Source organism: Brachycentrus maculatus, unplaced genomic scaffold (assembly GCF_059751285.1).
Source record: "Brachycentrus maculatus isolate JH-2025_06_01 unplaced genomic scaffold, ASM5975128v1 h1tg000311l, whole genome shotgun sequence".
NCBI lineage: Eukaryota > Metazoa > Arthropoda > Insecta > Trichoptera > Brachycentridae > Brachycentrus > Brachycentrus maculatus.
Genome location: NW_028281061.1, coordinates 484,694 through 496,896, shown reverse-complemented (window position 1 = coordinate 496,896; position 12,203 = coordinate 484,694). Strand labels below are relative to the sequence as shown.

At 32.4% G+C, this 12,203-nt stretch overlaps 2 protein-coding genes across 2 annotated transcripts in view; both read left to right on the top strand.

Annotated features, from left to right (window-relative positions):
• The window catches only part of LOC148304572 (uncharacterized), a 38,214-nt gene extending 34,693 nt beyond the window's left edge, over positions 1 to 3,521 (top strand). Inside the window, exons 14-15 of the mRNA XM_088268058.1 lie at positions 687 to 880; positions 3,202 to 3,521. Coding sequence (XP_088124184.1) covers positions 687 to 880; positions 3,202 to 3,364 — 357 coding nt within the window. The 3' untranslated portion in view covers positions 3,365 to 3,521. The remainder of the gene's footprint in view (positions 1 to 686; positions 881 to 3,201) is intronic.
• A 5,247-nt stretch (positions 3,522 to 8,768) lies between these two features.
• The window catches only part of tor (tyrosine protein kinase receptor torso), a 38,654-nt gene continuing 35,219 nt past the window's right edge, over positions 8,769 to 12,203 (top strand). The window contains exons 1-2 of the mRNA XM_088268047.1: positions 8,769 to 9,022; positions 10,703 to 11,057. Of these exons, the coding sequence (XP_088124173.1) occupies positions 10,860 to 11,057 (198 nt within the window). The 5' untranslated portion in view covers positions 8,769 to 9,022; positions 10,703 to 10,859. The remainder of the gene's footprint in view (positions 9,023 to 10,702; positions 11,058 to 12,203) is intronic.

Below are 12,203 nucleotides of genomic sequence, written 5' to 3'. Positions count from 1 at the left end.
TCATATCATTTTTGACATCTCATCAAAGATGAAGAAGAATATGGAAGTCTGGGCATTTACGGGGCTGACGACCGTCATAGGCTGGTTTAAGTGATCACTTTACACACGTGTAACATTCTTTACATCTCACCAATAGATGTCTCTAGTGAAATTCTAGTGATTCAAGAACAAGGTTTTTAAATTGGTTCATATATATATAGAACTTCCAAGAATTTGAGTAGTGTGGTTGTCAATAATGGGTAGAATTGGTGAATGTTACACGTGTGTAAAGTGATCACTTAAACCAGCCTATGACGGTCGTCAGCCCCGTAAATGCCCAGACTTCCATATTCTTCTTCATCTTTGATGAGATGTCAAAAAAATAATACACAAGTAAACGATTTTTCTAAGAGTCCGTTATCCAATATATTTCCAATCACTCAACATCCCTGATCTCTTTTGACTGTGACTGCTAATCAACACAAAAAATAAAGCCACTTGAGATCTACCCAAGGCCTTTTGCCAAACGGCCAAAATATCTTGAATTTTGTTAAGTAAATAGTGTTTTAGTATTAATCAGTCTTGAAAAAGAAGAGGTTAGCTTCGAAACCAGTAGACATTATAATTAAGTTATTAAAAAAATATTTATAGTGGTTTTAAAATAAAATTATACTTTGACTATTAATTTGTATTTCGTTAATTGTTAGATGCCTCTCTGGCTTCGGCAGACCACGACATATTGTCAGAAGACTAGAGAAGATGTAAACGCAGCAATGGCAGTGGTGGAGATATACCTGGACCAGAATCTTTGGGTGGCTGGAGACAGGATGACAATCGCGGACTTGTCCCTGGTGGCTACTATCAGCACCCTCTATGAGATGCTTCTGATAGACGAATCCAAGTGAGGAATTTCTTTTATTTGTTACTCTTAAGGTGCTGCATCATATGGGTGTTTTTTTTTTATTAATATTAAGTGCTGCATTGTATTGTTGTATTTCTTTCATGTGGCTAAGTCTTTGTGCTAGGTTGTTTTTATTCCAGTGTTTGTTAAGATTATAATAGGTTTGTGTCAATAAAAGATTGCGTTTTTAAATGGATCCGTATCCAGGGTACTTCGTCTAGAAACTTGGTGGTGGTTTTCCAGGACATTAAGAACTACATATGTATTATATGTCCATTCACTGCAAAATCGAGATAAAATATTGTGAAGGATGAAAGCAGACTGAATGCAGTCGAAATGCGATCCCTCAGACGAATGTGTGGCAAAACGATGTTTGATAGATGTTCGAATGATGAAATAAGGAAAGAATGTAAGGCTGAGATAAGCATTATCGATAAAATTAAGAAAGGTGTGTTGAGATGGTTTGGACATGTGGAGCGTATGAGTGAAGAAAGTACGGTTAAACAAATTTATGGGGCGAATGTAGTTGGAAAAAGAAGCAGAGGACGACCGAGGAAAACTTGGCACAATCAGGTATGTCAAATACTTGAAAGTGGCCGGGTCAGAAGTCGTAATAATCGTCGGGTATGTATGAGGAGATGCATGAATATAGAAGAGGCAAAGAATGTTTGCAAAGACAGAGTGGTGTGGCGTTCGATTCTCTCTGCCTACCCCTTCGGGAAAGCGGCGTGATGGTTAGTTAGTTAGTTAGTCTGATTAGTTGATAAAAAATGCTTTGCAAGAAAAGTATTGATAGGAAGGCTAGAGCTTTTGTATATTCAGGAAATGCGACTAAGAGCTTTCAAAGTAATGAGACAAAAATTAATCAAGCAAAATTTTATCACAAAAGACTATGATTTTGTTTTAATCGTTAAAAAATTATAAGTGATTTTTACTTTCATATTTATTTGATAGCACCCTGGACTGGTACGAGGATCGCTGGATTGATCTCACCTTTCTTCTATGCAAATGGCAATCAAGCTAACACTGGATCTATATGATTCAGCGCCCTATACACCATTGGTTGCAGATAAGGGTTAGGAAAATAAAGCAAGGCATCAATTTAGAAAATTGTATTCCCTTTTCAGATTTTAACGGGGCACTAGATTTTATGCTGCTTACACACATTTTATATTATTTTTTGACATCTCATCAAAGATGAAGAAGAATATGGAAGTCTGGGCATTTACGGGGCTGACGACAATTGGAGATAATCCAGATTTTTTTTCAGATTCCAGAAGTATTTGGACTCACTCAAAAATGTTGTACACACATTTTAATAAAAATTTATGAAAAATTATAAACAATTATAAATACCTATTTTATTTATTTTATCAGGACTATTCACCCTACGGATGAGATGTCAACTGTATAAAATGATCGCTTAAATCAGCCAAATGGCAGGTCATAAGCCCGGGGATGCTCAGACTTCTATCTTCATTCATAAAAAAGCGATGAACGAAATATATTTTATATCAAGTTGAGACACCTTTAAAACAATATATATATATATATATATATATATATATATATATATATATATATATATATATATATATATATATATATATATATATATTTTTAAAACATTTTAAGTGTCAAATGCTTAAATTATTTATTTTTAAACATTTTTGACATCTCAAGATAGATGAAGAAGAATATGGAAGTCTGGGCATTTACAGGGCTTACGACCGTTATAAGCTGGCTGGCATCATAGGCCGTCATAGGGGTTCCGAAAATTGTGTAGTATGGTTGCTAATCATGGGTGGAATTGGTGAATGTTACACGTGTGTAAAGTGATCACTTAAACCAGCCTATGACGGTCGTAAGCCCTGTAAATGCAGACTTCCATATTCTTCTTCATCTATAAAAAAAACTTGATTTTGCAGGAGATCGTTTTTAAAGTTTAAAAATATAATGAAATGTATTCAAAATAAATATCAAGCCACTTATTGAACTTTTTACTGTGCAACAGATCTTTTTTGGTAAAACCTGAGTGTTTTTTCTCTATTTGAAAAATATTAAGATTATTTTAAAAAATAATTAAACAATACCTTTTCTTCAAAATGCAAAAACAACACTTTCTGCCCTGTAGCGGGTAAATATTAAGTTAAAAATATGCCGCTTTTGCTGGGATTTAGTACATTTTCTGGGCACGCTAAAAACACGCACAGCTGAAAATTGAACATTTTTTTATATATGACGTTGTTAAAAGGAGTGAGAGAAATGTTTTTCTGTTTTACAACACTTTTAAAAACCGAAAATATGGTTGATTTTTTCAGGTTTCCCAAGCTGATAAATTGGCTGAGGAGACTAGAAAACCTGCCCTATTACGAGAGTACCAACGGGCGGGGCGCGCGGGCACTGGGGGAAGTGGTCAGAAGCAAGCTACTGAGTGATCCTTACAACCGATTTCCGAAATGCTGCGAAAAAAAACCATCATGATGAAGTTTACAAATATCAATAAATATGTACCTACATTAAAATTATTATTATATGTGAAGAACAAGTATTCATTTATGTTGTTTTAAATATAAAAATAACTAAATTAAAAAGCACTAGTGAGGTGAATTCCCACGAAAACGGCGTTTATATATAAATATATATATATATATATATATATATATATATATATATATATATATATATATATATATATATATATATATATATATATATATATATATATATATATATATATCGATTATGTAAAGACAAAGGGGTATATCTGTCTCAGACCAAATTTTACAGGAGAGCAAAAACAAACTTGTGAAATTAAATAACTCATTTGTTTAATATATTTTTATATGTACATATCTTAATAAAACTAAAAAGTATTGCAAATACAGATAAATCCTTTTTGCCAGATTATGGAATACACTATTTTTGACATTTTGTGGAACAAACTTAGAAAATGAAAAATTTTACAGACTTTGCCTTTACACTACCGATATGTGTGTGTGTGTATTTATAAATATACATATTAACTTTATTATTATATTTTTATATTGATGTGTAGAATAAATATTAAGTTATGTTGTTTTATATAAAAAAAATGTTGTAAATTGTTAAGCACCTTTGTAATAATTCATGAAATGAAGAAAGATGATGCCGAAGAAGCAGCATATGCAAGAGGCTATCAATTAAAACATAAATATAACTTAAATAAAGCATAAATACAATAAAAAAAATAGTAGTGTGTTTGTCAATCGTGAGTAGATTGGTAAATATTACAATGGGAAGGGAAGCCTATTCACCATCTCTGTCAGACCTTCAAGGCAGGACATAGTCCTCCTGACAACCCGTCGGCGCCGTCCGGATTGTCGTCTAATAAAATGCGACGCCATCAGCCTCGATTTCCGGGAAATATTTGTATATTCCTATCATCTTGTTGACTACCAAATCAATTCCAGACTATTGTGGAATAAATCCATAATGTTCTATTCATTTACTCCATTTAAATGTAAGGAAAATACAGGCTTTGGCCAGCTGCTCCGAGTTGAGCTGACGATTACATAAATTGGGCAAAGAAAACATTACTTACTTTGCAAATTTATACAAAACAAAGTATACAAATATGTAAATACTAAGCAGAAAAAATACAACATTCATGAATTAAATTCAGACTGTCTGTAAATACCTTATTTTACCTCCATTTAACTTTTCCATCGAACTCATTATTTCAGGAAGCTGAACTTTTGGAGCTGCGAGAAATATATTGCCAACAGTGTCTAAAATACAATAAATTTTCGTGCGCCAACATTTATTTAATAGATTTGGTCAAAGAATGAATAATTTACTAGAAATCCCTTTTTTTCAAATCCAGACTAGCGCAAAGATACTCATTTTTCATAGCTCCAAAACTGTTTAATTCATTGAACAAAAACAATATGTTGGACATTAATTACCTAAGTTTGTTTCAATTTAAAATTTCGCTTTAATTATTTACTAATAAAACATAAAGTAGGTACCTTCTTCTTTTAAACGTTTTACTTATTTAGTACATATTTGCTAACTTTTTTCATTTTTATTTTCATCTTTTTGTTTTTTTATTTTCTGTTAAAATCAAATATTTGTGGTTTATATTAGCACTTTTAATCAAATTTCATATCTATTCTGATATCTATTGTATTCCTGCCAGTGCCCTTGATTATAACTTAAAATAAAATGAATACTCACACACAAGCCATGCCTTTGTGGGATCTTTTTTGTATTAATATTTTTTTTGGATTCATAATTATAATTGTGAAATGAAAAAGATTTTTTAAATAAAGAAAAAAAAAACCTGGCTCCATCAAAACTTATCGTATTTTTAGGCTGTTGGGGTCAGCTCTGCTCATCCTCAGATTATTGGATCCATAACTTTGAATGAACTTGTTTCCTTTTCTTCACTTTGCTTGCCCCTGGATTCCAAAAAGCTGCCTTAACTCATAACCAGTCACTGGAGCACCGAGAGAAGAATCACTTTCGCTGCATCAGGGTAGTACATCTTAGCGTTGGTTTTTCCCTGAAGCTTTGGTTTATTTGACTATAAAATTTTTGTCCACCGACGGTCGTCAGACGTCTGTAAATACTGTAAGTATGTAATATTATAAATTTGAAAAGTTTGAATCATAATTTTATTGATCTGCAGTACTTCAGTACTTTTTACCGCCCTACTACGCTTATAGAACATGGAGCCTTTGGCAGCGCATCATGATCTCAACAAACGAAACCACTCGAGCCACAACAGTAAAGATATAGTCCCCAATGTTTACCCTAAAAACGAAACCTTTAAGGCCTCCTCATACATATATGAATTATTTTTAATTAAAATATGTTTTATTTTTTATTTATACTTTATTGTTATTATGTCCACCTCCGTAGTGGTCAGCGCGTTCAGTTACCGTTCTGGAGGTCCTGGGTTCGATTCCCAGTGGGATTAAAATAAAAATGGATGATTTTCACTCTCACCCTGGACTGGTACAAAAAGCACAGGGCTTGCTGACTGCGCTGCACGTAGCGCTCCAACCACTGAGGTGCCTGCTGCTGCCTTAATTTGATCGGTCCATCGTGTGGGGATCTTCATCTCCCTCTTTTTCCCTCCAGGCTACCGATCACAACTAGTCGTTCCAGGCTATCCTCGTTGCCACGCGCAACGTGTCCAAAGAACTGGAGAATCCGTCGGGTACAGACATTGGCCAGAGTCAAGTCATCCGTTGGACATACAGTAGTTGGATATTGGATATTACCAGTTTATGGATTTTAGACAAACTTAATTTTTTCTCCTATTAAACTATCTTTTATCCACGGTTATCAGTCTCCATTATCAGTGAATATCATTATCATTTCTCACGTTAAAATAAATAACGATCCAACCTTATTCGCATCCAATGGTGAATAGAGCACTGCATCATAGCGACGCAGTGTTATTTTGATCGTTAATAGGATGAAAACTACGTGCAGCGCAGTCAAAGGATAACTGGAAAAGAGTCATTGCTTCTGCAAGGGTCACAACCCTCAGCAATGAGGAATAAGACAGAGAAGAAGTATGTCCAACACTCTCCTTATCATTCATAGAACGTGCTAAAATTACCAAATAAAACATTTATTCCAAAAGCTTCCATTCAAGTAAAGAAATCACTAAAATTGTAATACAATGTAATTCCTTTCATTTACGTAGGTATTTTATTTAGGTAAAAAAGGGGTTTGAAAAATATCTTTGATGTGTCGACACTACAAAAGCGAGAATATTATATTTAGCGTTTCGCACCGTAAAGAAACCATATAAAACCGTGCTTTGTGGCTTCGCATGGAAAACTGTTGCTAGGGGGGTTCAAGAGGGTTCAAACCACCCTCGGGAATCATTTTCATCTCCCCTTGTTTATTTTTTAATATAAAGTATCAATAAAACAATTCGCATTTAAATGTCTCTCTTATTTGAACTTTCTTAAAATATCATTTAAAATAAGATTGAAATTATAAATTTTGTTTGTGTCCGTTCGGTGGTTAGCAATACCGTGCTGGAGGTTCCGAGTTCAAACCCCAGGAGGGTATAAATAAGTATAATTGTTTAGTTTTTAATATTAATAACATTTTAAATACTACCCTGGACACGTAAATGAAGCGCAAGGCTTAGGAATAACGCATTTCTTTAAAAACAAAAACAAAAAAAAATAGTATAACCGTTTACCACCATCGCATCCTGAAAAATCAAAGTAATATTCACTACATAGGTAAAGTTCTAACTTCCTTTTGAAATTGCAACCCCGAGTCTCTCTGAATTACAAATGAAAAGCCTGTTGCGCTCGTGGTTTGGTTGCTTCTTCGGGCCTGTACATTACCGACAACAACCTTTTCTAAGCTGTCACTCAGATTCCCGAAGTCCTGAAAGATGCGTCTGTGATAGAAGAAAAAGGGTATGCCAGTCACATATGAATGCAACAGCATCTGGGTAAAATCATTTTCATTTATTGATTCGGAAGTCACTTTGTGGTAAAATCAATCCAATTTTAATTTAAGTTTTACTTAAATATCACTATTACAAAAAATCTACCGTGACACGTATTTCGATGCATTCTGCATCATTTTTAAACACCGTAATACGGTGTTTGAAAATGATGCGGAATGCATCGAAACACGTGTCATAATAGATTTTAAGAAATAGTGGTATTTACTAAGAAAAACTTTAATAAAAAATCATTTTCAACTAGCGCCATATCTCGAATACGTTTATCTCAAATTAATTATTAAAAGCGTATAAAAAGGTTTTTAAGCATTATACATGAACATGGTAAAGACAAGAATACGAATATATTATTTATCAAACTCTAAAAAACATAAAAATATTAAATGAATAGGTATATTTTTTTAAATTCTAGTAAAAATCCAATAAGAAAATGTTGAATTGCGAAAAGCTCCATATAAAAAAAACAACGAACGAATACACTGAAAAGGTAAGATAAATAAGTTTTGTTACACAACAGTGGAATCTATATATTAAGTAAGTACTTTAAAATCTATGGTTGAACATTTAAAAACCTTCGATTAACAGGGAGGCATTTTCAGCGTTTTTCTTCAAGCCGTGAAATTCTATATAAAAAAAATATTTAAAAAAAACATTACTGAAAAGGACCGATGAAAGACAATAAACCTATTAATTATTTGGACTTAATAACGGGAGCTACATGATGACTGAACTGAAATGCTTCTATGCAATTTTGGTGGAAGAACTATCCTTTTAAATAAAATTTCAAAATAAAAAATATTTTCGAGAAAAATCTTTTCTTCTTCTTCTTCTTCTTCTACCCCCCTTCATGCGCATTTAGTGGTGTATAGGCCTGCCGTATCGCATTGCATCTTGATGGTTAATCACGTGAAAGTAATGTGATTAGTCCTGCGTAGTTAAGGGTGAAATAAATATTATCATGAAAACTAATATTTAATTTTGTTTACACTAAGAATCGAATCTGGGACCTCCAGAATATACGAATTCCAGAATACGGATTTCTTCACTAACGTTATTAAATACATTGTACAATCAATGATCAGATCACCACGGCGGCGGCGTTATTCGAATGCGGATAGAGAAGAATAATAATTTAACTTATTTATAAGTCGCACTTGCTGTTTTTTAGGTTCCCTAAACCTAAAAAACAGCAGGTTAGGTTCCCTAAACCTAAGTATAAGTGTACGTGAACATGCCTCCCTCTTCATATAAGGTCCTGAAATTGAAAATCATAGATATTTATTAAATTTGAGACAATTTCAGCTTGGTTTTGTGGTAGTTTCAGTTCGCGTTCGTTCGGCGAGTGGGGAGGTTGTTTTTTATAAATTCTTCAGCTAACAGTGTGCAAATATTTGAATTTTAAATAATTTATTGGAAACTTTATTGGACTTTTAAAAAGACAAAAAATAAATATCAATTTGATCGTTTCGACAAATTAGATATCTTTATTGGTTGCTGGTTTTTATTTAGAGTTGAAATGATTTTTTGACTTAAAGTTTGTTTTTGTGATTTGTGACATATTGTTGAAGTACTAGAATAAAAATAAAACATTTTTAAAAACATTATGGTGCGTTTATCAATGTCAATAATTCGATAAATTGAGAAGCGAAAATAAGGTAATTTTTTTATTTTATTTTTATATTCATTCCTCTTTTCTCTTTTCTGCACTCATCGTTATATGGGCACTACAAAATATAGTAATGCATTGTCATCTTATTTTATTTTAAAGATAAATATTTGTGTATTTATTGTATATACAAATGTTCAATTTCATATAATTTTTGTAGGTTTTGTACGTTCCGTTATCAAAAATAGGAATTGAGCCAATAGAGTGGGATCGAACCTCCATAACTCTAAATCAGAGTTCGCTGCACTAACCACAGGACAACAACCTAACATCCTATTTTATTTACACTAATGGAAGATGGTGTTTCCAATGGATGAATGATGTTGACGTGCATCTAAAATAATTTTCTGATGTTTTAATCGGAGTTCTGAGTGATTACACCCTATAATTGAGTCGGGTTGTGGTCCTGTGGTTAGTGTCACGGAATCTTGAGTCAGAGTTTCTAGGTTCAAACCCACTCTGCCACAATTTGATATATATTTTAAATAATGAGCACAAAAATAGCATGAAATTGAAGTATTTACGTAAATAATAAAAACACATTTTTTTTTACTTTTAAATATGCATATTAAAAATAATTGTAAAAAAAAATTATATCTCAAAATTTACTAACTTTTTTACTAAATTAGTTGTTATACTTTACACATAAAACGGGTCGATATGACGGATAATAAAAATGATTATATTCCTAAATTAAAGTTGTTTATAAAATAAAAATCGCCGTCTAAAAAATTACACTGAAACTTTTGAATGTATTTTATCATTCAATATTATGAAGACCAGAATTTTCCGAAAACGGTCAACATATCAAACTTGAATAATTGCTTTATTAAGGCCCAGAGTACGATAAATCGTACTTAATTTTCTCTAAATCCAGGCAACGTTTGATGTTATTGATTTTGTCTTTTTAAACGCTGTTTTTGTATTGAAAAGATTAGTTTTTTTGTTTTAAATAAATTTATATCGCTCACTCCTTTCAAGAATGTCATGAATCAAAAATCGTCAATTTTCAGTTGTGCATATATTCGGAATTCCCAGAAAAAGTACCATATCCCAGCAAAAGAAGGATATTTTTAACTTAATATTTACCCGCTACTGGGCAGAAAGTGTTGTTTTTGCATTGCGAAGAAAAGGTATTGAATTTTTTTAGTATACTAAATATGTTTCAAATGGAGAAAAAACCTTCAGGTTTTACCTAAAAAGATCTGTTGCACAGTAAAAACTTCAACAAGTGGCTTGATAATTATTTTTAATACATTTTTTTTATTTTTAAAACATTAAAAACGTTCTCCTGATAAATCAAGTTTTTTGATTTATGACGTTCTTGAAAGGAGTGATATATGGTTTTGAAAACAAGAGAGTTATTGAAGGGCATAGTTTAAAAAAATGTATAATTTTTTTTTTTAATTTACATTCTTTAAAAACATTCAAAATCCAATATACATAAAAAAAAATTAGCGTAGAGATATCCACCCCTCAGCGCGGCCGAGCGCGTTGTGATTTGATCACTTGAGATCTCGGCCTTATAGAATATTCTCATGCAAACCACAAAAGGGATAACTGATGTAAATAGATATTTTAGTGTTTAGAAGGGTTCAAATTCAATGGTATTCAATTCAGAGATGGCGTTTGTTTGATAATTTAATATACTTATTGTCTTTTGTTTCAGATAAAATATCGATAAAACGACATTACATCCCCTGCCAAAATACAGGATGATTCGGTTACAAGATTCATCGTGTTAAATCAAAGACATTTAAAATATTGAAAATGTTTATAAACAAAGTTTGAATAATGCAGAACTGTTTCCACGTAAAACAGCCGCAATGTTACAACGTTTGAAGGTTAGGTTGGACTTGAACTTTCCGGCGGCCATGTTGAAATTGGCGCTAGTATCGTTGTTGGCGTTCAATTTGGCGGGATGTCGCGCGATTTCAGACTTTTCCCGGCCAGGAACTACCAACCAGAAGAATGAAGAAATGATCAATGTGTTGCGTTCAGCGATATGTCCGAACGGCCAGAGGGTACGTACTCGTTTGTTTGAAATTAATTTGAAATTCAATACTATTTGTTCCGAATAAAAACGTGCATGTTCAGTGATATCTCCCAAAACAAATGTTTTTTTCTTTCTTTTTAAAATTGAATGCACTGATGAAATAGCTTATTTTATTTATATCGTATATTAAACATTAGTATGTTCACCGCAAAGGTGTTTAATCGAGGTTTAAGACCCAATATTCGTTAGTCGCAACTTAATTTTCTCTAAATCCATGTGACATTTTACGTAATAGATTTTTGCATGGAAAAGATAAGTTTTTCTTCGAAATAATTATGTGGCTCTGAAAAGAAAAGAATTACTGAAAGGTTAGGAGGTAAAAAAAACATATAAAATATTTTTCAACATATATACGAGTATTTTCTAAAAAACGGAAAAAAAATCCAATATACATTCTTTAAAAAATTCGGACATGAACAGGCATGTAACCTCTCCGGAGGTCTCCAAATGAATTCTGTTTTTATGAATAACCGATTAAAAAATTTTTTCTACGTCAGCGTCTCGATTGTCTTTAAAACAATCAAGCGGTAGAAACCCCGCGAAGGATCGTGGTACACGTCTAATTAAACGCTACTCGCGCCATCCAGTCGAAAGGAAATATGAAAATTGTCAACTCTGACGTCATTCATATACCGTGACCTTTTGAAGTTTTACCGAGCATTATTTCAAAATCTTAGTTTGATATTCCATTTGCAAATAAATAAAATAACAATCTGTCAACAAATTTGTTTTTTTTTTTTTGGTTTCGATTTTTTTACATCTTGTCGTATTTGTACAGGCATATGTAAATATATATACGGGGTCCATTCAAGAAAGGCGTTAAATGATAATTTTTTGACATGATGAAAAACTAAGAAAAACGTTTTCTCGTCATATGTCGCGTATTATTATTTTTTTTTGTAAAGGTAGAGGGTGTGTTTGACATTTGCTAAAATAAACTATACACACTATTGACCCTGTTTCACACCCAATGATGTATATATAATCCAATGAATAAACAAATTCCTCCAAGAAAAGCGTCTAAAGCTGACTAGATAGTCTTGGAGCAATGAAGTTTGAAGGCTTATTTATAATATAATTTATATTTGAAGCACCAACTTTGTGATTTTCCATT